Raw genomic sequence first — 26,219 nt, forward strand, 5'->3', positions numbered from 1 at the left:
ACTTCTATTATTTTCCTTTCTCATTTTGTATGTACTGTGTGTTCTTATGTTCTTATTCTGAGCCTTAAGTGCGTTTTTTCGCGAATGAATTACGGAGAAGGAAATACAATATTCTTATATGTTCAACATTCACCATTAGTACATGGTGAATGTCGACATTCACCGGTGTAAGTCAGAAATAAGATTATTTGGAAAATATTTTGGACATACACCAAGCGACTATGTGAATGTTGACATTCACCAGTGAAAGTCGGCATTCTCCAGATTTCGGTGTTTCACCATAACAAATATATAGCTCAACGTTTCAGGTACAGTACTTAAAATAATAAATTTTAAATTCTACAGTAATCTGTAAGGACCTTCAAATGAATTAAGTTTGAAAAGTATTGCAGCATTTATATAAAATAAGGAATGTTAACCATTTAAATAAATTTAATTATAAATTTGTAATTGAAAGTAATTAAAAATAATTTTCTAAGTTTGGTGCTTAATATGTGTAAGATAGCTTTTATTAAAATAGTTATAAAATGTTTATTGAATTGCTAAGCTTCACAAAACCATTTCATGAACTATTTCCATAGAATAAATGTAATGATATTTTAAATACAGATAGAATCTTCAAACACTTAACATGATATTAACAATTTTGAAAATAGGGGTAAGTGAAAAAAGAATTAGTTGAATGCACTTGCTGCTTAATAAGAAGGTTATCATCAATAATTAAAAACTACACCACATAAAATACGTAGTTATATATTAGTAGTTTATAATACATCTTGAATTAAAATTAGTAACATTTCAAGTTTTGTCTTTTTAATTTATTTATTTCAGATATTTATTATACAGAAATTTGGAAAATGACCATTTAAAAGAGAAGTATTTGTCATACTATAAGGCATTTTTTGTATCATATACACTCTGACACATACTGTATATATGTACATTGCAGTGTTTTTTCAATAGTTTGACACTTAATAGCTATTTCTACAATTTTTTACCTTCTGAGATTCTTTTGATTACATTTTCTTCATATTCAGGTGGTGGCTTGCCTTCCCATATTACATCACCAGCTGGAGTTATAGCAAAATTGACATTTACTGGGTTGTCCATAGCTTGCTCAATAGCTGTATCTAAATTGTCATAATTGATATAAAATGCACTCATCTCCTAAAATAATAATATAGAAAAAGGTTATAGAACATATAATGATAATCAATTCAAAGAATTCTATTGATTTAAAAACCTCACTTGTACTAGCATACTTCTCTCTTTTTATATATGTATGGTAGCTATCAAATATATATTTATTCAAATATTTTTCCTCTGCTGTGAAACTAACAAAAATACATGTAAAAATGTACAAGAAAAAAAAAAAAAAAAAAAAAAAAATTAAACGGAAGTGGGATGCTGTTTCTCGTTAACTAAAACTCAGGTCTAGAGCAAAAGATAACTCTACTCTTAACCCTTTGTTGCTCAGTGTTCCACTACATGAAACACTTAACTTGAATCGCTTCTGAAGCCATTAAATTCAACCATAAATGGATAAAAATGCCTTTATAATATACTTTGAACTCTTTTTAAATAGTAGATGCCAGCATATCACAAGGAGACCCAGAATTTTCACCTATGATGTGTTATTAAAATCCACTTATTTTCATTTAATTTTCTCTGAAGAATCATTGAATAAAATGGGGTGTTCCACCAGCGGGAACACGTCTTCAGCGATCTCATGCTATCACGCATCAGAACATCCGTTCTTAGGAGAAAACATCTGTTGTATATGTTTCTTGTTTCCGTTGTTTTGGGGGTAATAAAGTCAAACAAAGCAGTATTGAGGGGTGAGGTGTGGTTTGTGCTATGAAAATCCTAATATGGGCATCTTGAGATTTTTTGTGAGTAGTTTTCAGGCAGGAATTTTATCAGTAGCTCGAGTCATCCTTACTTAGAGCTGCGTGAATTTTTTGCTGTCGCTTTTTAGTTTCATTCCCATTTATTTTCAATAATTGTGTAGATATTGTTTTATGTATGTATATCTTATAGCTTATTTTTCTTTATTGTTAATATTAATTTAGTTAATTTTTTATTATTAATTTTCCATAAATGGCATGGAGATATCTAACTCTGTCTGAAGTGCTAAAAGTGCTTCATAAATTACCCTCGGATTCTGAATCAGAGCATGAGGATAGTAGCGATACTGAGATACACACTCCTGAACCACTTGTGCAATCCGATGATGATATGTCAGATTAAACATCTTTATCTGATAAGGAGGTTGATGATCCATCTCAGCCAGGCCCCTCTACGCAGCCTCAAGTTCCTACTTGGAATTCTAAAAATATTGTATCACGGAACAGAAGCCGCACAAAACAAGTTTTGTGTGCAAAACCTGAAAAGTTAATTTGTGCTTCTATCAAAAAGGTGTGACATGCTTTGAGCAACTTCACGAAGCTAAGAAATCGAAAAATTTGTAAATATTTTTGTATATAGGACTTGTGTATATACATATATTTATCTATAATACATAGCCATAATACAGTATTTTTTCATTACTATACAAAAGCTTCTACTCGTTTTTGTGCTTCACTGCAATGCTCACATAGTCGCACTTTTAAGAGCTCTGGCGGTGTAGTGTTCCATCTCATGGAACATTCACAAAATTAAAATGGTAAGTGCAATTTTTACCAATTTTTATATGTATACTCCTTTTAGCCTAAATAGACTTTGCACAACTTTTTTTGATGAAATTCCAACTTTAAAATGTAGTGTGCCACAAAGGGTTCAATCTGGTTTGACATGTAATTAGTTTATTTATTTTTTAGAAAAACTTTTCACATTTGTAAGTTGTAACAAAAAAAAAAAAAAAAAAAAAAAAAGTGATTAGAAATTTAATTGCTTTTTGTGCTAAAATTGGATGCTCTTGATGCAAGGACAGCCGAAAATCTATCAATGATATTTGTCAAAGCTGTTCAAGTGCTTAATCACAAAATATTCAATTATGGTTTTTTTAATATCTGAATCCAATGCGATCATACATATTCTGGTGCCATACCCTTTATTTTGAAAAAAGCCCCATGTGGACGCCTGCCATTGTTATGAAGCATTAACACTGCTCAGTCCTACATATTTTTTCCAGTCGATTTTACACTGGTGTGCATAACTTAAGCAACAATGTAAATTTTAATCAGACAGCCATGAAATTGCAGAAAAGGGGTTCTTGCAATCAGTACAATGGACTTGCAATTTAGTAGGAAGGTCATGCATATATGCAAATGTCAGGAACAAAAAATCACAGGCAACGTGAGCGTTAGCAAAACACGTGCGATCGGCATGCTCAGCTCAAGACTACAGTAAAAAGAAATATGAAGATGCAATTAAAGACATTCACTGTAAGTCGGTTCTTTCATAAAATATGGCTAGAAAAAATCACTTGGATGACTTCACACATAGAAGAATGATTGGAAAGCTAGAGAAAGGGCATAGTATGACCAGTATATTTGAAGAGTTTGGAATCAACAAAAGTGTCATTTTGTGCACTTGGAAAGGCCATCCAAATCATAGGTACAGCTGTTAGAAAGGTTGGTGGTGGCCGCCCCAGGAAAACAACTGCTGTAGATAACTGATATATCGTCTTGCAGGTGAAAAGAGCCCGAAACCAGTCAGCAAGTGCCATAGTTCAGCAACAGTGTACAGCAATGGGACAACTCACTGTGTCATGGTTTACTGTGTCCAGATGCCTTTACAAAGGTGACCTATTTGTCTGCCATCATGAATGCTGTATCCCTTTGAAAGTTGGCCATCGGTGCCACCATTTAGAGTCATGAAAGGATCACAAAAACTGGACATCTCATCAATGGAGTCATGTCCTCTTTCTGAATGAGAGTCGTTTTAGTGCCACAAGCGATTCTCAACACCAGTTGATTTGGGAAATCGGGACACAGTTTCATTGCAGTAACATCATGGAAGGAGACCGTTCCTGGAGTTCTCGTCTGGGGAGGCATTATGCTGAATGGGTAAACAGAGCTCCATGTTTTCAACAGAGGTTCTGTAACCAGAGATCGTTATTGTCATCCTTCTCCATGTGTGTCTAGTCTGAGGTGCCATTGGAGAAGACTTTGATTTTACGGATGACAATGCACAGCCATACTGGACTCCTGCTGTTCAGAAGCCACTGGAAAGTGGAGATATCACTTGAATGGATTGGCCAGCGTACACCCCCAGATTTAAATCCCATAGAATATGTGTGGGATGCTTTGGGGAGATGCCTTGTGGCACGATTACATCCTTCGGGGAACACCCAACTAAACAGATGCTGATTAAAGAATAGACACTCTTATCTCAAGATCTGTTGAACAACCTGGTGCTGAGTATGGACAGACGGTACGAAGCAACCATTGCAGTAAGGAGAGGCCATATCCCATACCTAAGGAACATCTGCTTGTTAGTCTTCCTCTTATACAGACAATCATGTGTAAAGATACCTATGAGTTCAATAAAGCTTTTTTTGTTTTTGTTTGATTACATACTGTATGCACTGTATTCATTTTTGTGCAACTATGCTTTTGTCATCGTTTATACAAAATGCTGTCTCTCATTCTGAATTTCATGTCTCTCATTCTGAATTTCATGTCTCTCAGATGATTTCTCGTGGAGTTATGGCAAAAAGAACACCTGTTGCTTAAGTTTTACACACCAGTGTATTTAGAATAAGTATCAATCAAGTTAGAAATTTCTTTTGCCTTTGGTCTTGTATTCAATGATTTGCAGAATAGAAATTCTTCATTAGATATATTCTCAAAATCATATCTCTAAAAACACATTAAATTAGCATTGTCTGGTATGTTTGAACTTTCACTGACTTAAGACAGGGGGGATGCACTTATAAAAAGTAACTACAATTATTTATTCGATATTATGTACTATTTTCACGATACTGTAATTCACTATTACAACAAATTTACGTGGTTTTGCTTTTTTATCACACATACACGATGGCATCATTTTTATTGCAGAAACTATTAACTTTTCCACATTTATATGAGCATACCCAGTTTCAGGAATTGGGATACTCCAAAAGCAGCCACAACTAGATTTTCAGACAAAGCCCCCTGAGAAAAATTGAATTCTTTCTTTTTATTTACAAAGAAATTTATCGCCTTGCTTACTATAGTTTGGATGTTTTAATTCACCAAGTTTTGCTTTAAATTTGAAAGGCTCATGGACTCATTTGATAAGGTTGTATAACAAATATAACACAATAGTTTCTAATCAGTATTTTTCATGAAACAAAATTTTATATAGTTATCAGAATACTGATAAATCTAGGATGTTTTTTCTTTTTTGTATATAATAAAGGCTAACACCTCATATGAGAAGTACATTCTCAGAACTTGCACTCGTCTGAATGTAACTTAATTGTTTATTGTTAGTGTCATTAACAAAAACTGTTTCTGTCTAGACAAAATATGTCATTGTTTTTGGTTACAAATGGCATTTTCTTTGTTGTTTTAATTGTGTAGACATAATTTCATTTTTCTTTAATTGTCTAGAGATCATCATCATCTTTACAAATGGTATATTGTTTTCTTTGTAGTTTTACTAATCATTTACCTACTGATAATTAATTACATGTAATATACAGTAAAACCTTATTAACACAAATCTCAAGGGACTGGGGGGGAAGGGTTCATGTTAAAAAATTTGTGTTAATTTTACTTTTGTACTGTATATGAAGTAATTGCTTGATTTTGTTCTTTTATATAAATGAATGATAATACACACTAGTGAGCAAAACTTAAGCAATAAATTCATTTTTCAACAATGAAATTGTTAAAGAGCTTTTAGTGATCAGTACAGTGAAAAGCCAACTCAGTAGAAAGGTGATGCATATCAATCAGCACTGTGACCTCAGAGGGTACATCAGGAGATGCAAAATGCAAATAGTCGGTGTTCGCAATGCAAGGCAAACTAAAAAGAAGAAAGGAAGGCATATTTCTACGCTGTTTGGTTTGAATTATGGCAAAGCACTCAAGGGCTATCTGCCTAAGGGGGAGGGATGTCTTTGTGGAGGATTTTCCAAGGAAAAATGGCTTGTATACACATTTTTAAGCATTTGTCTGCAGGTGAAGTTGAGATTGTATGTGCAGTGTGACACCACACACGAAAATATGAAGATGGCTTTACACAAGGTAGAATGATGGGCAAGCTTGAGGAATGGTGTAGTTTGATGTTTGTCGCCCAAGAGTTAGAGCACATAAAAGTATTGTTTTATGAGCTTAGAAAGCTTCCCAGACAACACCAATGTAAGAAAGGTTAGGCCAAGAAAAATGATAACTGATGACCAGTTTAGTATCCTGCAGGCGAAAGAGATTGAAACCAGACAGCAGGCAACATGGCTCAGCAGTTGCGCCTGGTAACGAGATTTCAGGTGTCCCAGTTTACTGTGGTTTATAAAGTGATTTATACAGATGGCCTATTGGCCTGCCAGCCTAAATGGTGCTTACCAGTTATAGCAGCACAGGTGACACCATTTACAGTGGTGTAGAGAACACAAATACTTGACACCTAATCAATGGAATCACTTCCTCTGCACTCTGAATTTCAGTTGGATGATAGTTGTTGATAGATGGATGATAATTTCAGTTGGATGATAGTTGATATGGAGAAAGGTAGGAACTCGCTTTCATCCCACTAATAGAAGGAAACCAAACCATTAGGGTGGTCCTGGTGTGCTTATATGGGAAGGCATTATGATGAATAGATGGATGGAGCTCCACATTTTTGACAGAGGTTCACTTACTGGAGATTGTTATTATAATGAAGTTACTCTACCCCACATGCATCTTTTATAGCATGTCATTGGACCAGAGTTTTTTTTATAGATGACAATGTAGTATCTTACGACTTTCATGCACAAATGCAAGTATCTTCTGTGTACCAGGTTCTCTCCAGATGAGAATCTGCCTATTGTCAGGCTGTAAACTAGTGGGACTCATCTGTGAAGAGCACTTTGCTCCACTTATATCGTCCCCATCTGAGATGCTCCTGCGTCCACCTTCTGCAGGAACCAGAACAGTCAATGGTGGTCCTTTGTCAATGAAACACTAATCATAGGTCTCCAAGCATACACACTCATATGATGGAATCGGTTTTGAACAGTTCGAGTCGAAACTCTGATATCGGTAGCCCAGCCCTTTGAAGGTGCTGTTGCAAGAAAGTGGCGTTCAAAGCGCAGTTTCTTCTGGCCATTAGAGTTATATACCAGTCCTCATTTTGTGTAGTTGCAGGCATATGACTTTGTCGGGATCTCGGTAAACATTTCCACTTTCCCAAAACAGATTCCATAGTCTGGAAATGACACTTTGAGAAACTCCTAATGCTTCCATTACAACGGATTACACTTGACCGATGGCCCTCCTGGCTACCGATTCAGCTCGTATTCACTATTACAAAACATTCAACTTGTATCAGTTTTTTCTTAATCTCCTCCTACGAAAGGAATGTTGCAGGTCACTTTACACTTCTTATCTAAAACGCGTATTTTTTGACATCACTGACAAAATTGCATATTTCCAACTTTGCAAACATTTTTTGATTATATACTAGTTATTTCATTCTAACTCACAAAATTCCCTAGTTCTACAATTTATATATATATATGCATTACATTTCACAAATAATTGCTTTCCTTTCCTGCTCCATTAATTATATTTTTTAAAATTTATAACTCTTTTTTTTTTTTTAAATTTGATTTAAAAAAAATTTTTATTAGCATTTTTACTCACTGTTAATTTAAGGTGTTATATACCTCCTGTTTATTATTACCATTATTATAACTTAAAAATTAATTAAAATTTTGAAAACTTTGGGAATTATTGTTTTTCTTGCGAGATCGATGGAAGTCTCCTTAAGGATGTAAATCATGCCATTTGCTTTGACTACTGTGATTGGCTTACTTGCTAAAATGCTAAAAACAACTTAAGCACAAAATACACCAGTGTCAATGAAATATCATCAACAAATCTGCAAGGAAAACTTTATTGTGACACAAATGTTTTCTGCTCATTTCTTACTGTAATTTTGTATAAATGTAGTTTTTCAATGTTTTCTCATCCCTCCAAAATTTGTATTTACGTTACTTGCACTGTATAATAGAATTCTATTATCAAATTATAAGAGTGATATTTTATCACCAAAGTATGGAGCAAATATTTTAGTTAGTATGCATAACTTAATCACCCCCTGAAGTGGTCTGGGGTTTGGCCCCAAATTCTCAAGTTTCCTAGTAGGTATTTTCTTTATTAAAATGACCCTCTCAAAATGTACCTTGACTTTGAATATATATGTTACTTTATCTGAATACATTTCAAGATGCATGTCAGTGAACTTGAAGTCTCAGGACATATATACACAGCTTGGTATTCTTCAGTGTATACACACAGTTTGGCTGCATAGAGTTGCTAAAGGATGGGCTACATTGTGCATATGCCCAAGATGCTAGACATAACAAGGTATGAAATGTTGGATGTAATTTAAATAATGCCGTTTCTGAGGCTACTATTAAAGGATGCCAAAGATTCTTTGTCCAGAATTATAGGGATGAGTGTAAGTTTCGTATCTAGTCTTTTCCATTTATTAATTGAAATTTGCATAACCTGTAAGATGTCAACAGAGAATAGTTTTATTGATTTTGGGGTGAGAGGTTTTCTTCATTTAGTACTGAAGCAAGCTATCATAATTTATCGATTATCACTTTTATAAGGGTCTCCAAATAAATATTCCACTAAAATTTGTTAAATTTATGCCCTTAATTAAAGACTAACCTACAGCTGTTTTAATCAAGATTTCAATAGTCTAAATTTTGGCATTCATCCATTCATGGGATAGTAAACACAATACATATAAGCATGTTACTGATAGCAAGCTCATGTCACAACTGTGCCAAGCACTGACATTCATTATTTTGGTGTAAGTATGTTTATCATATGAAATTTTGAAACTAGTCTAAAGGTTTTAACATTAAAGAAAAATCCAAAGTAAAAGACTTATTTAAATAACTACAAGATGAAGTTATTTTTTAGTTTTGATGTAGCATCAAGTCAACAATCATGCTAAGAAGAGAAAATATTACAAATCTCAAATTAATTCAATTATTCATTTTGCAAAACTCTTAATATTTCCCTCAAATACATGTGATATATTTTTGAACAGGAATATGTTTTTTTTTTTTTTTATGATAACTACAAATGTAGTAGTACAAAAACATAAGAAAATCTCATTAAATCACATAAAATACTATTCCCCCCTCATGTTTTTTTGCCATCTCTATGGGAATAGGAAATTTTTTTTTTTTTTTTTTTTAAAGAATCATTACATTTATCCATAAAGAAGTTATTAAGGTCCTGTTTGACAGTCTTTAAACTCCAAGCCATTCAGGGAATTTTGAAGTGACTGAAGAGATAAAAATCTGAGGTGTAAGATGAATATGGGAAGGTGTGACACAGAACATCCCAGCTATACTGTATAAGCCTTTGTGCGACATTCAATGAAATGTGGGGCCAAGCACTGTCAGTTTGGAAGACAACACCTCACCAAGTATGGCACCTTTTTGTTTTTTATTTCTGCTTTCTAAATGCCATTTGAGAACAGTATTTTCAAAATTCTGATTTGGTGGTCATAATACACAATTCCTTTGCAGATTTTCAGTGTTATTACAGGAGGTTATTTTGGCTTACACCTTTCTCTTGTAATATTATTTATGTCATAATATCTAGTTATCATCTCCAGTAATGAGCTGTTTAAAAAAAGGAGCTTCTTAATTTCATTTCAGCAAAATTCACATGCTGAAATTCATGCAAGTACATTTTGCTTTCTTAAAATATGGGTTACCCATACATCATAGGGGCTTACATATCCAGTCTTCTTCAAATAATTATTTACTATGCTTTTTAGAACTGTCTATTAGTTCCTAAACTGTATAACATGGATTTTCAGAGATAGCTTCTTTCACCAGGTCCTTATTTACATATGATGGTTGTCCGGAGCAGGTCATATTTGCCAATTCTCCCAGTGTAGATTCTGAATCTTTCAGTTTTAAATTTTTAGCCTTTATTAAAAGATGTTTCCCAGCAATAAATGTAATTTATTGAATTAAAAGAAATTGTACAAATTCTACTTCCCCACCCCTAGCGATTTTCAGAATAATTTTTCTTAATAAACTTTATTTTAACCAAATTGTACCTTTATCTTACTACAATTTATTGAATTTTTTCTTCTTATATTTAATGTGATCTGAGTTGCCTCAGACTAGTGTAGACATTTGTAGATTTTTATCTGAAGATATAAGCAATGTTTGATCAGATAATACTTATATTTCACTTCAATACATGACACATTTACTACATTTATTCATATGAATACTGTTTACCAGCAGAGTCATAGCGTGACTTGTAAATCAGTCTTTCAAGGCAATTGGTGCAGCTTTTATGCAAATAAAATATACATATGAAATATGATAAGCTAAAACTACTCAATGTCCGTAAAAAAGTCATCACACGATGATGGCAAACTGTCACTGAATGAATGTTTAGAATCAGACTTTTTTTACCATTTGAAACCTATTTCACTACTTTTAAGATGATGTTAAGTATGGATTTGTGGCTTCTGGAAAACCTAGTTGCAGTTCTCAAATTTTCCTGAATTCGAGCATGCAACTCTTACTGATATGAAGTTTAGCCACCTCTGCTATATACATTAATTATTTTTATTTTCATCATGTTTAAAAGCACTTTGGTAAAGCTTTGCATCCCTACTTCGGATTTTCTCAGCATAAATATGTAAAAAAAAAAAAAAAAAAAGACAATGAACATAAAATTTAGAATATATATTTTACATCAGATTGTATTACAAACAGTTAAATAACCTGAATCATGCATTATAAAGTGAATTTGTAACAGTTTGCAGTTCCTTTGAAATGGCATCACTGCACAGTATGGAAAATCTCTGAGTTTTCCTGCAAAAAACTTCAATTTTTTTCAGATTTCAAGATTGGCAGCATCATCTATGAGGCTGAAAACCTCTCAAAATGCCTTTTGAACTGTGTCATTATAAATAGCACTTTGCTCACATGTAGCATAAATTTTATGAGCAATTTGACTAGCATTTTTTTCCTTTTTTAATATAAAAAAGCATAATCTGAGAAAAATGAACATTTGGGTTTTCCATTCTTAGCATTGCACGGCAACAAAAATTATGCTGCAACCATGCTAGAATTGTACAACACGAGCAGAAAAGATTGTATTTGCATAATTGCGTCAATTCAAGTCACTCCTTATTAGCAGTAACAAATTTAGAGGAAGAAAATGCCCTTCAATTTGAAAAATTATGGAACTTCCTGGATGCCATAATTTTCTGTTAAAGCCATATTATTTTGTTCTTTTTCTTGTTTTTATATATCTTTTCAGTGCCGCATATTAAAGTTTTGCATGCTTTCTTTCTTGGCAGCAATTGTCTTTACAATCGTCATTTGCAAAAACAGGATTTTCATCTAATCATTTTTTAAAAAACTGCAGTGAACTTGATTATTTGGAAATTACTACAAAATGAGCACGTGATTATCGCCTTTTTTCAAGGAAGATATATTCCTCAGAAGAAAAGACTACGTTCGAATAACCATCTCATGAAATTAAAATGTGACTTGAAGCTAAATTAGCTACATAGCCTTCAATAATGCTGAAAGAAGTCACCAAACACAAATGTGTTTCTTTTGGATCATGCACTCTTTTGTAATAGTGGATGGTTAATTTACTTGTAGCGATAGAAGTTAACATCTACTGCATTTTGTGAATCGAAATTTGCTTCAAATGAATCACAACATGATGCCTGATGAAAAAAAAAAAAAATTACATAAGAGGTTATGCACCAATTATTTGTTATTTTGTCCAAGTGCAATTTGCCACCAAAAATGGACGATATGGCTTTAATAGAAAAGTAACAATTATTTATTGCCTTTTTTTTTAAACTAGTGGCAGGTCCTCAGCCGATTTCAGCTTGGCCACTACTACGGCCAGAAGTGGTGGTCGCTTTATTATGGAAGTACCTAAGAGGTGGGCCACCTTTGCCCCTATGAAGGGATGAACAGTTACAACCCATGCCTTCTCCAGCAATCGAACCCAGGCCCTTTGGTATCGCAGTCGGCTTCCCTAACCACTATATCATCTGGGTGGCATTTATTGCAAAATAACATGCAGAACTTATGGTTGATTTGTATAAATGACATGAGATTACCAGTTCCTTTTTATATTATCCTAAAACTGATGAGTGCTATAAAAATAGTGGAAATTGATGACAGCTTATTCATAAAAGGGTTTCACTGGCTTCCTTTCCAATGATAGGTTTTTGGAAAATTTTTTTTTCATAAACTTAGAAAAAGCTTCCTTATTTTTCCTTTATTTACAATTACCGTATATACCCGCGTATAAGTTGAGATATTTTGGACAAAAAAAAAGACTTCAAAGTGGGGGGTCGACTTATAAGCGGGGCCATAAAAAATTAAAAGAATCGGAAGTTCAAAAATTTCTTTATATATTGCAGTTGTTTTCTTCTTGCACTCAAATTGGACGACTTATCAAATAAGTAACTTACTTGAAGTAATTTCATGACTTAAATTATGTGACGAACTACAGTGGTGGCCAAAATTGTGGACACTTTTGGAAATTTTTATGTTTTTGCCCCTGAAAAATGCAAATGCCTGCGAAATACCCTCTGAAATGTTTATAAAATCATTTAAAAAATGTTGTATTAGCAACGAACTAGACGGCACGGAAGATGATGCTGTTTTTGAAAGTGAAAATGACGACGAAGGCTGTAGTAATGATTGTAACAATACAGAGTTCGAGACTGAAAATATGTATGATGACGAGCCAATGACGACAGAAGAGTTCTATGAAATGTTTGGCGAATCTGACCATGAATCAGACATTGAAGGATTTTGATTTTGCTTATTTACCAAGGTATTTTTTATCGTATATTTACTTTTTTCTCAGATGATTTTGAATAAATGTAGTACTTAAAAATTTTTTTCGAAGTTTCTCGATCGATTTCGGAAGTGGGGGGTCGACTTATACGCGGGTTTCTTATTTTCTAGAATTTTTTATGTCGAAGTGGGGGGGGGGTCGACTTATACGGCGAGTATATACGGTAGTATACATCTTTTAATAAAATGCTATTAAATGTGTTTTCTTAATGTTTTATTTCTCATAAAAATATTTTTAAAATGACTTTCCATGCTTTCAAAAATATTAATTTATATTCAGTGGTAAAACTAAAAGTTTTGAAACAAAGATTACTGAAATTACCTTTTCTTTCCTAACTATATCTTCAACTCTTTCTTTAATTCTTTGCTCTTCAAGCTTCCTTTCTTCTTCTAATTGTAATAATTCAAGTTGTTTTTCTTGAAATAGTCTCTCTGATGTTTCTTCTCTAAATATGTAAAATAAACCCATTAACTTAGTTTTACAAAGTTATTATACACATGAATTTGCTTTGAACTAACAGAATATCAGACAATTATAGATTTTTATCTTCAACAAAATTTAATTGATATCACACACACAGGAATATGGTAGGTGCAATGATGTGTGAGGGATGTCAGTAATATCTTCTGAAAGAAACCTATATAATTATATTCACAATCAAATTATGCAAGTCTCTCACTTGTGTAATTTTTTTGTATAAAAAAATAAAACAACTTAAAATATTCTGGCTACTTGAATTTTCCAGTTAGTCAAATGCCAGATATTTGGGCTATACTATATATACAGTAACTGCAACCTCCACAAATTCCTTTTATCGAACTGAACTGGTTTTATTAAAAATGAAATTCAACTTCTTCAGCAGTACATTGTTTTTAAGTTGCTCATAAAGATTTATATTAAAGAGGCAGGTACTTACATATTACTTCATCACACATGAAACTGTCATCACCAAGTAGCACAATTTAGCACCAATTATAGGTAAGTGTGGTGTAACAGCAATGTGCACTTGTGTGATGTAACACAACTGGTTCTTGAGAAGCCACACTTTGTGTTTATAAACAAGGGCATATATTAACTCGTATTTTATACTTTTTCTAGCATTTTAAAAACAACAACAACAAAAAAAAAAAAAAAAAATAGCATTCGGACCATAGGCCAGATAGCAGTAGCTTATTTCAAAAGGTATGGGACCTTAACATTAAAAGAAAAAAAAAAAAAAAAAAAATTCAAACCCTGTGTATCAATGGGCACAATATGTGTCAACAACACAGTCATAGATTGAAACAATTATCTGCAGGAAGTTTGTACTTAAAGCATTCTAAACAAAGCTTTCAGTAAAGTTACAAAGCCTAATAAAATAAAAGAAATTGATAAAAGCCTTTTAATGAAACCCCCAAACAAACTGGATCGAAAACTGATCGTTTATTGAAAGACAGTTTTCTTCAGAATTCGCAGGAACAACTGCCATAGCTTTGTCAGTACCTCTGCTAATGTTCTTGGCTTGACAATGATCAGCTTTCACCATCAACGGGATAAAATGAAAGTATCCAAATTAATTTGTGAACTCTGAAATATCCATAATTTCTATACTAAGAATAGTCTTTAAGTTTTCTTTTGTTATAACATTAATCAAAAAAATATTTTATACATGTGTCATTTAAATCAGAAAGCTTGAGCTATGATTTAACAAGTCAAAATAGAAGCAATTTCATAGAAGTATTTGAATACACCAAAGTGTGTCTAAATTAGGGACAGACAGGGTTATGCAAATATTGGAGAGTTGTCTTATTTTTCTGTACATGAGAATGCTGACAGAAGATATATACACAACTGAAAATGCAGTCCTTTTTAAGCAATTGTTGGAAACATCATGATGAGTAAAATTCATTATTTGGACATTTTCGATTGGGAATAAATAATAGATGCTTGGCATATGGGCCATTAATTTTCAGAAATAGTTCCAAGCACTAATTTTTTTCCCCCCATTCTATGACAAAAGTTCAAGAATAATAAAAGAAAAAGCTATCTGGAACTTATACCAAGCACTCTTACTGCATTAGAGTGAAGGCAAGCCCTCACATTTCCCCTCTAAATTCCATTTTAACTGTGGCAAAGGATGTTAACTAAAAAGAACAAATAGTTTTGAAGTTCTCTTTCTTCCCTCTTTAGTGTCTTGCTTGCAAGCGTGAACGAAGGCTGCAAGACATGTTTGGTAACTTTTGTTCCATGCTAGTTTTCTTCAGCAAGTCCTCGTGCTTCTTCATGTACTGACATACATGAATACCTGTGAATGAGATTGATCAAGCAGCAAATCTTGTTAAAAAAGTAGCTGGACAGTTTTCATTCCCACCAAGTCCTACAGTACTTTGCAAGCATGATGTCTAAATTTAATTAGGGACTTTGGTGATGTTTCAAGATTTCACTTCCTTCGATGTCTTGTTCTTATATGACAAACTCATGAATGTCATTAAGTGACTGGTTATCTAGGTGTGATAAAATATGAATCTAAATTTTTACAACAACAATAATGTTAAGAATAAATATGTCTTTAACAGGTAAAGATATTAGACATTCCTTTTTGTACTATACATGGATAAGTCAATATTTATCCAATTTTACGTTATTAAGAAACACCAAAATCAAATCTTAATATTCTCTTAGGGTTATTGCGGTAGCAGTCCAGAAAAAAAAAAAAAAAAAAAAAAAAAAAATTAAATATCTGTCTCTAAATAATTCACTAATTTTTGATACTGTGACTCTAAAATTACACTATAAATTTTACAACAATCAGCATGTCAGTCTCTGCACGATCATTTATATCCTTACATACTTTGCTGCCATCCAGACAGAAACGAAATGTTCCAATTGGATAACTGTTCCTATCACAGATTCTAGTTGTCTAGGACCCAATTCTAGAATCTATTTAATAAATTCTCTTCAATGAAATGGCCACCAAGAAACCTAGACTTGAAATTCCATTGAACAAGTTAGGATAGTCTGGAAAAAGGTGGGCAAGAACATCAACATTTGCAACATTAACCACTTTACTACAAATTCTACATATTTGGCAAGTCATACCTTTGCAGTGCTTCAATAGACTTATTGAATCTTTACATCAGGCAGCCATTATCAAGGCCGAAGAAACAGCAACTCATTACTATTCAGGTATTTCTAAATCAAAGACAATACAGTATAAATGCAACTTGTTGTATTTATACTGTATTGATTTACAAACTCAAGCTATTGATTTACAAAAACTCAAAACTTTGATTAACAAACTCAAGATATTTGAGTTATTATTAATTAGAGTTGTTTTAAGAAGTACAAAAGGATGTCAAAAATGCCTGTTTTCAGCATTTGTTTTTCAGTCTGAAATACTGGCACTTATATATTTTCCTGTAAACTGGAAAGATGACAGAAATCCTGCCAAAATCGCTTGTGATTACATTGGAAGTTTTAAGAAAATAGATTATTCTTTATATAGTTAGAAAGAACAGCTCAATCTTTATTAAAGTGACCACATTTTCATTGAGACAAAGCAGGACAAATGGAATGAAATGAGAATTGTAATTAAGTTATGAAAGCAAACCAATAATTCAAAAAATATATTTAATTGTATATATTCATATATTTGTCTATAAATATACAAAAATATATTTATTATTAACTATTGGTAACTATAAAAATATTTGTAAAAACTATAATTTGAATATTATGTTTTTTACTTAATTTAAAATTTTATTAAAAAAATTATGATTTTCTTTCACCGTCATATATTTTATCCGAGTGAATACTTTGCAAAAGATTCGGATCATTTATTAAAATGTCGTGAAATTTCTCTTATGAATTGGTCGGTTATAGTCGAAAACATCGACATGGACAAAAACATTGCAGAGAAAACAACGCAAGGTGAAAACATGGTACTACAAAACATCGTGGGAGAAAACATCGCAGTTCTAAAACATCATGGTACAAAACATTGTCGTTGAGAAAAAGCGGTTAAAAAACTTTGCAGTTTAAAAACATCGTGGTAAAAAATAAAGTATCTACAAATCATCCCATGACGATAACATCGCAGAAATGCTTTTTTCAGGCTTTAATAAATGTAAATGGATATTCCCATAATGATTTGTGAATGCAAGATGGAAAGAAGGATAATTTTTACTTTCATACTTTTTATTAACTAATAAATTTTTGCTGAGAAAATAAGAAGGAAACGTAAGCAAAGAAAATTAATGCAACTTATAGCACTTAATAGAATTTTAAACCGACATAGTTAACTAACAAAGGCCATTAATAAATCATTTTTTATAAAGTTTTTACTGGTAATTTTTCATGAAAAGTATAATATATAAGTTGCATTTAATTTTCTAGGCTTAAGTTTCCTTCTTACTTTTTCAGCAAAAACTTATTAAATAATAAAAAAATGTGAAAGTAAAAATTATCCTTCTTTACATCTTGCGCCCACAAATCATAAATGGGAATATACATTTACAATTATTAAAACCTGAAAAAAAGCATGTCTGTGATGTTATCATGCAATGATTTGTAGATACTTTATTTTTTACCATGATATTTTTAAACTGCAAAGTTTTTTAACTGCTTTATTTTCGACGACAATGTTTTAGAACTGTGATGTTTTCTCCCATGATGTTTTGTATCATGACATTTTGGCTTTCCGTTATTTTCTCTGTAACGTTTTCACCCGCAATGTTATCGGCAGAAACCCCTCGAATTGAACTGTCCGTTCTTCAAGATATTCCAAGCAGTTATTATAAAAATTTTTGCCTTTTTTCAGAAAATCAGGTCGTTTAATGGCACTTTGTTCTTCCAACCTAGTGATGTTCTTTCGAATAACTAAAGGAACATAATCATTATCAATTCTTTCTCGCAATTTTGTTTTTAAATTATTGATTTCATTTGACACTTCCGTAATTGAAATTTTGTACCCTTCAATAATTTTCACAGCATTGTGAAATAATGTAGCTTGGTTGTGGATGAACTGAAGCCAAATTTGTAATGTGTCATTTTCAAAAAAGAGCTGCAACATTCTTCGACATTTATCTTGTGCTAAAAGTGAGATTTTAATGGTTTGTATATTTTAAAAATATTTCCTACAGCTGGTAAAAGAGCTAGCCATCGTGTTTTGCTGTAACCAATAATTCTTTTATATTCAATTTCTGCACTTTCACAAAAATCCTTCAAATTTTCAACATGCACAGTATATATATATATATATATAAATAGGAGTAAATTTGTGCAATAATATTTTCAAGATCCACTGGAAGTAAGTCAGATGCTGTTTGAATAGTACTGTGTAGAATATACGCTGCACAACCTACTCCAATAATTTTTTTGTTCAAATGTTCGTTAAGTTTCATAAAAACGTTATTGATGACCACCAAGTTTGTGTTAGTGTTATCCTCACAATAGGCAATAATTTTATTGTTCAAATTACTCTTTTATAAAATAGAACTTATTGAATCAATAATTATTATGAAGGCAATGAAAAAAAATCTAATATTCTAATTTTAATTCCTGTTTCTGGATCGAAAAGTCTAACAATTGTGAGAAATAATTTTAAATCTTTGTGCTTGGAACCGTCATAATATATGGATATAAATGTGCATTTATCTAATTCTTTCTGCAATTGCGAAAATGAATATAGTGAAAAAACATTACAAATAATTGCTTCGAATTTGTCCTTGCACATGCTAATTTTTTGTCGTACAATGTTTTGATCATTTGCGACGTACAATCAATTGATCTGAAACTTTGATTGTGGTTTATGGTGTGGAAAGTAATAAATCCAGCTAGTGTAATTTTATGGATCCAGATGGTGATTAATAAGAGATAAGGAACTGCATTTATTGCTTTTAAACACTTAGCTTGTTAATTAAGAACAAGCAGATTAAATATCTCATGCTTCACTAAATAGCAACAACATATGGAAGTTAAATTTATTTTATATCAGATATTTTTAAAATTCCAGATAAAGGGATTAAATGTTGACATAATTTTTTTTATAGTTGCTTCATTATACATGACGATAAAATTTGGTGGTGTATATGCTGTAGTAGACTGCCGTAGTCGTACAGATGGAAATAAGAATTATTGCATTATCCGTAGCGTGGGGTTCATTTCCTTCACACATGTTACTGTCGATCCACGCATAGATGGCACCTTTTTATTCTTTGTTTAACAATAAACTTTAATAAGTAAACAATTCTTGATTATTATATATTATAGGTACAATCGTGGATAGGTAATTCTGGCATTGTCTCTGCTGAATGAGAAAACAATCTCTGCATCACAAAAGAAATGGCAATGGTCTTCCAGCCAAAAAAAAAAATCTGACCATTCCCTCCGACAACCAGGGTCAAAAGTCCCCTTTGCCCCACTGGTCTTCTCATTCCTCCTCTCTACTTTTTTTCTTGTTAGTCCAAAGGGGCTTTGTACCTGAAGGACTATCGTTTTCATTTTGTGATTTTGTGTTGAATCACTACAAATGTCCGTTTCACTTTTCAAACTGTTGCCAATAAATGTTAGAGTCCTGCATTATATTTGAAGAAATTAAATAATGAAAAATCTGCATAAATGTATTGATATTTCTTGAATTGTGATAAAACAATGGTACATACAGCCATCGAATTTTGAATGATGTAATCCTACCGCCAATGTGGACATGTGGAAGCCCAAATTTGAAATTTGGAATTTGTTTTACTATCGATTGCATATTTTGTAAAACTTTAGCGAATTTTTTATTAACAAACTCAAGGATTTCAAAGCGAGCAATCGCAACGTTGTACAGAAAAAACATTTTGATCTCCAGCACACGAGACTGTGTATCGGAAATTCTAAAAATATGCTCAACTTAAAACTACTTTGCGAAATTGCTCTTGAACTGAATTTTATGGTTTAAGTGCGAAGAACATGATATTTAATAAATAAGAGTAACACACAAAATGTTAAAAAAATGCTCCTTTGGACGTAATTTAAAATCTGAAACCTTTCAAATTTTTCTTTCTTTTTTCTTTTTTTATAAATTCCGTCCAACAAACCACCCAGCACTAACCAGGGGTGGCTCCGTCGGGCTAATTATTCCGCTGGCCAATCTTTTCTTTCTTTCTTGGGCTATGTGCATTACATATGCTACATTATTTCTTTAAAAATAATACATGGCAATAACAGTGGGTGGCAACATTTGAAAAGAGATGCAGACAAAAATGTGATTAAGGTTTAAGATTAGTAGGAACTCTAGAACTAAAAAGGGGGGCTTGTCAAATTCAGTTTTATTTGCAATAGAATGACATTTACTTGTTTATATAGACAAAAATCTAATAATCAGGTACAAATGTTGATGCAAAAGCTACAAAGAGTGTTGCAGGAATTTCAGTTTGACAGAGGCCATGGTAACTTTAAATGTGATCTATATAATCTAGGATTTAAATTCTCCCTCTATTCCTGTAACAAAAATCTGATGACTGTTCAAAACTGTATTTGTTTTCTTATATCTAGTTCTTGATGAGATTTGACTGTTGCAGGAACAGTAAAGAAATCATATTGCTAGTTATATATGATCTGGCTTCTTTCAAATTAATTTCTTATTGCCTATTACATTTTTCAGTGTTGCAATTCTGTAACATGTGTCCTTTAGCAAACAAATTAAGTAATTATAAATAAAAATTAGCTCATATAAGCATGAAATTATTACCAACTGCAATTTCATTGGAACTAAGTTTAAATGAAATTGCAATCGGCATTGATTCTTACATTTATTTACTATCAAATGGCACAACATTATTTTTCTTGAAGTATCATAGGTTATCTTTAATGACACATGAATTCACTGTAGCTTGTATCAACTGGCGTTTAGAATTTGTAAACTTTGCTACTCTTGTTTAATCTTGTTTAAATTACATGTAATAGATGTGCATGAGTAAATACTTCTCAGAACAAAACAATTCAGTTCAAATTTTTGTATTTTACCCTATATATCATATTTAAGAATGAGAAGGTCCTTTTTTTAAAATAATTTTTTTTGATAAATTTGCATGTGAATCGCTGAAAAGATACAAGATGACGTTAGCTTTCGGATTCTACGTCAGAATTTGACTGCTAGGCAGATCACAAGTGTTATTTACTTAATTTGTAAAAGTTAAATTTTTTTTGTAATTTTTTGTAATGTAATTTTCAGAAAGATTAAATCTGAAAGAGAAATTAAATATTTTATGCTTTGCACAGTGCATGGAAGAGAAAAATATTTTATTTTGGGCAGAGGCAACACATATTTTTAAATTGTTAAATTTGTTGTTTAAATATGAAAGACAACTTACACTATGGCCAGTGGCAACATTTGGCTTTTCTTTCCTTACTTTACACTGTCATATTTGCTTTTCATATAGACGATACAGAGTGCATAAGAATGAAATATTTAATATCTTTTCATATATAATGCATGTGACATTAATTACATTATAAAAGAGCAGGTCTGAAGTTTAGGGTAATTATTTTTTAATTACCTTATAGCCCTGATTCTTTCATTTTCTTTTTTATTTTCTTCAAGTAAAAGACGAAATTCTGCTTCATCCTTTTGTTGCTGTTCTAATGTATTTCCTTCATCTTCATCTTTCTGTTTTACCTCTGCTTGAAATAATTGCCTAAATTAAATAAGATAAATATACAATTTCACCATGCAATAGAATCTTCATTATGCCAATATTGACAGTAACAACAAAGCAATTACTTGATATTAATTTTAACTGCATTTTAGACAAATATGACATCAAATATAAGAAAGAAATAAAAGCTAGCATTTGTCCATAGTGTAAAGGGAAGCTTTACATTCATTGCAAATGAATATGTAACAATTCCGGGGATCTGTACGTTTTCAATTATTTAATGTGTGAAATATTAAAATTCATCAATAATCATATAGCATCACTTTTTGCACAGTGAGCCTTTTTTACAGGATTGTAAAATTTCATTTTAGTAGGATTGAAATTGAGGAAATGTATTCATGGAAGAACTTTTGGGTATCAATGATTAAGACTTTAAAACATTAAATACAAAACTTTGATTCCTCAAAATATTAAAAAAAAAGTTTGGGGGGAATATACTTTGTCTTTCTATAATCTAATAACTATGCAGTATCTTTGTTAATTATAGATCTTTAATGTAATATGTATTGCACCAAGCATAATATGGAATTTTATCACAGAAATGTAATTTTTTTAACTAAACATTTTTTGACACTTAATCCTCAAAAGTTGGAAGATTTTTTAAATTAGCATGTTGTCCATTTTCAGATTGTGTTAAAATTCTGTAACCACTCACATGGAGAAATATGTGAAGTACTTAATGCTTATTCTCCTTTTCTGCATGAGAAAAGATCACTATGGAGGTCACATAGTTTCAGTTCTACAGTGTGTTGCTCTTAATAAAAAAAATCCTGAAATAGGCTTCTAAAGCATGTTAAAATTAAATTCAGCATCATAATTTTCCTATATCAGGTTTTTGAACTCTTTTACACTAAAGGGCCTAAGATGGTCTTTCATTCAAATAACAAATGGCCACCTGGACAGGCGAGATCGCATGCTCAGTGAGCCACCCTTCCTAAAATACCCAGTAACCTGAGATGCAGTTTACCCAAATGTATTGCATCAATTCATCTTTACCGTATATAATATTGTCCTAAAATGATTCATTTGTGGTTCTTTATCTTTGGGCTGAAGATGACTTTGTATACACTCAGTAGCTAATGGCAGCTCCTTTAGCAGGAGTTAGAAACAATATCATTTCAAACTTTCACAAATCTTTGTTCATTAATGACTGAGCAGGGTGGGATTGTAGTGAAACTCAAATTAAATTTCAGGAGTTTCAATTACTTAAGCAAACATGTTAGTGAAAGATTTGGCCTCATAAGGGTTAAAGAAGGAAAGTGGCCCAAGTTTTATTATACTAAATGGGGATTTAGTGTATTTCTAGGCAGCAAAATGAATCTGCAAATTTATTATTTTGCAAAACACATTTAATTTTCATACAATAACCTCTCAGGTTACTTACCAGTAACTCAGTTTTAATGGAGACCAAAATGCCAACAGGGTTCATACACATTTCTGCACACATAAATTAAGTACTTTTAAGGGGTGTTGGAACTCCAAAATCTCAAAATCTTCAAAAAATTGTAATTTCCAATTTTTGCATTTTCAAATTCTCTACACATTTATCTTTCTAAAAATAATTTAATCTTTCTTTAATCCCTATGAAAATTAGAACTGTAAAAAATCTAGTTTTAATTTGTCATCGACTGCTTTGATCAATGAGGATTTTGACATAAAAACACGTTTTTCTCCAAATGTAATTTTTTTATGCTCAATGTACCTTTTCTCAGGAACTACTGCTCACAGGTATATAAAATTTTTATGGCTTATTTATTAGGTTTCCTAATATTTACTGAAATGAGCTTTTTGTGATAAACTTAGAAAAAAATATTAAAAAGTTTTTTCTGTGTGAGAAAAGTGCTAAATTTTACTATGCCTAATAAATATTCTGTAAATTACTCTAAAATTCAAAATGTTTCAAAAGCTCATTTTAGTATAATCAGATATGTATAATTTAAATAAACACACACACACAAAAAAAAAAAAAAAAAAAAAAATTCAAGCGTGTATCTACAGCAGATTTTGAGAAAAGGTACATAAAAAATGGCCATTTTAACATTGTCGGCATAGGGGTTACTGATACCCCTTTTAACCCTCTCAGCGTTATGGCCGGAAAATTCCATACCTTCCACATTCATTATACATGAAAATTTCTGCTAGCTTTTAATGTATCTGATTTCAGTTTGGATGTATATTGGCAGAAAAGGAATCAAGGTACAAAATGAAAGAGTCATTTTTTAACTAAAATCAAGAAAATATCACTTATTCATGACATTTTGAGGAACTTTGAAATTTCAGGTCTAAACCCGTAACGCTCCGAGGGTTAAGGACTTTTAAATACCATTGATGAAAAAATTAAGGACCTATGAGCAAATGGAAACAGAATAAATTCAATTAAAAATATTATCTATTCTTGAACTTCACTTTTGCAATACCATCCTAAAAATAAAATAGATCCGATGAATTATTAATAAATATTAATTAATTAATTATTAATAAGTCTGAGAATAAAATCAAATTTATAAAATGTATCAAGTAGCATTAAATATTTTACACATGTAAAATTATTACACATGTAATAGTTGGACATATTTGAAAGAAGATAAGTGACATTTCATTTATGTTTTACTAACAGTTAGCTTTAGTTTGATTTTTTTTTTTCTTCGCCTTTTTCCTCTTTTTTTAAATATTTTGTTTAATCACATACTTGCTCAGGTTAGAGGTTTAGTAAATATCAGGTAGATTTTATGTCAAGTGGCGTAGATTAAAATGAGAATGAGAAGCAAGATCATAATCAGCATGACTCATAAAAGACTGCTGCTTGTCTAGAAAAGGACCTGCTGATCAGAATAAACCTGAAAAGCCTGATGTAGGCCTGGTCAGCAAGTTTTGAAAGTTAATTAGGCTCTGTTTGATGCAGTTGTGTCATAGCTTCATGTAGAGTTTCAGGGATTGTAACCCAGTTGATATACTTTAAGGTTCTAATAAGCCACTAAAGCACCACAGGTGATAAGTTGTTTTGTATTATTTTAAGTGTCAGTAGATGCAAATAACAAGCTTTACATGAATTTTTACATCTTTGTGTTTTATCTTGTGACCACGGTAAGGATTAATGAAAGGCAATAGTAGCTCGCTTTACTATGCAGAGATAATTTTTAAGGGTAAGCAGTTAGTTATAAATAATTAAATTAGGTAGTTAAGATAACCTTAGTCATTATAGATTTACATGGCCACTATTAAATTTTACTTATTTGTTAAAAAAGCCCTATTAAAATCACAATCTAATAAAATTTGAGTTTAAAATGCATGCAATTTATGACATTGATTCTTAAACAACATTAGGATAATTACACACTAAAAGCTACAAAACATTTATGTTTTGTAACAACAACATTCAACGAAATATTTATGTGTCTTTCTAACTTGAAGCCTTCCCAGATATTTTGGCTAATTTATATCAATTTCCTTCTCTTTAAGCATCTTTTCTAACAATTAGAAATTTGTCTCAATCCGCAAACCAGTGTTCTCACTAGTTTCTGCGTGCTTTATCTCCTAACTTGTCACTCTCCATATCTTAGCTATGAGGGTTTACCTGACCTGGTAAGTTAAATAGTCCAAAACCTCCCGACATACATGAAGCAAATTATCGCTATGTCTGAATGTAACTACAGTGTCAGACAAAGGTTTAAATAAGCATCTTATTTAAAAATAACTTAGAATATAAAGATATGTTCTGATGCTAACAAAATCAATTACAGTTTGTGGTGATATAATTAAAGAAGAACACTCAAATTCAAACTAAAAATGTAGATTAGTGGTCAAAGACTATACAATTTTATTTTAATTTAAGCTGGCTCAGTAACTCTATTATATGAGAAAATAGAAATGGAAAATTATAGTAAAGGCTGAAATTATAAATAACTGGGTAATTTACATAATAATAACTGTACGTATCTTTGAAGAATAATTTTCTTTATGTATTCAGTTTCTTTCCTCAATACATTTCCTTTTCATTTTAGAATTTTTGGATTTAATTGAGGATTTCTGTTATTCATAAAAAATAAATGCATTTAGAATGCATAGAAAAAGTTGCTAATTTTATTTCTTTAGTAATATGAACATTCAGAAGAAATATGAAATATATATGGTAAGATCTGGTTATAGAGCTGGTGTGGCAGAATTTTTAGAATTTAGTGACACCGAGCAACAAAATCTACAAATGTCATAACTTTTAGAATTTAGGGCAGGCAATGGAAGCAGAATTAAGAAAGGTACTAGGCAGCAGAATTTAGCAACCACAGAGATTGTATCAGGTGGTAAAATGCCTAGTGCCAGTTCTGTATATGATGCATTAAAGCATATTAGATACATCTTTTAAATTGTCAGTTTTCAATTTCTTCATTAATAAAAAAATTCCTTTGTATAATGCCTGTCCATGTGATAAGATTAGAAGCATTTCTGATATTTTCCATGTGTGTGTCTAGTGAAAAGTAGAGATAATATAGGGATGATAAAACATGTTAAG

At 31.6% G+C, this 26,219-nt stretch overlaps 1 protein-coding gene across 1 annotated transcript in view; it reads right to left on the reverse strand.

Annotated features, from left to right (window-relative positions):
* Positions 1 to 803: 803 nt before the first annotated feature.
* mRpS26 (mitochondrial ribosomal protein S26) overlaps positions 804 to 26,219 on the reverse strand; it is a 35,900-nt gene continuing 10,484 nt past the window's right edge. Inside the window, exons 2-4 of the mRNA XM_035368289.2 lie at positions 21,554 to 21,691; positions 13,353 to 13,476; positions 804 to 1,167 (exon numbers count right to left, since the gene is read on the reverse strand). Coding sequence (XP_035224180.1) covers positions 985 to 1,167; positions 13,353 to 13,476; positions 21,554 to 21,691 — 445 coding nt within the window. The 3' untranslated portion in view covers positions 804 to 984. The remainder of the gene's footprint in view (positions 1,168 to 13,352; positions 13,477 to 21,553; positions 21,692 to 26,219) is intronic.

Source organism: Stegodyphus dumicola, chromosome 5, assembly GCF_044657685.1.
Source record: "Stegodyphus dumicola isolate Sdum_Otavi_A_Nest chromosome 5, ASM4465768v1".
NCBI classification, from domain to species: domain Eukaryota; kingdom Metazoa; phylum Arthropoda; class Arachnida; order Araneae; family Eresidae; genus Stegodyphus; species Stegodyphus dumicola.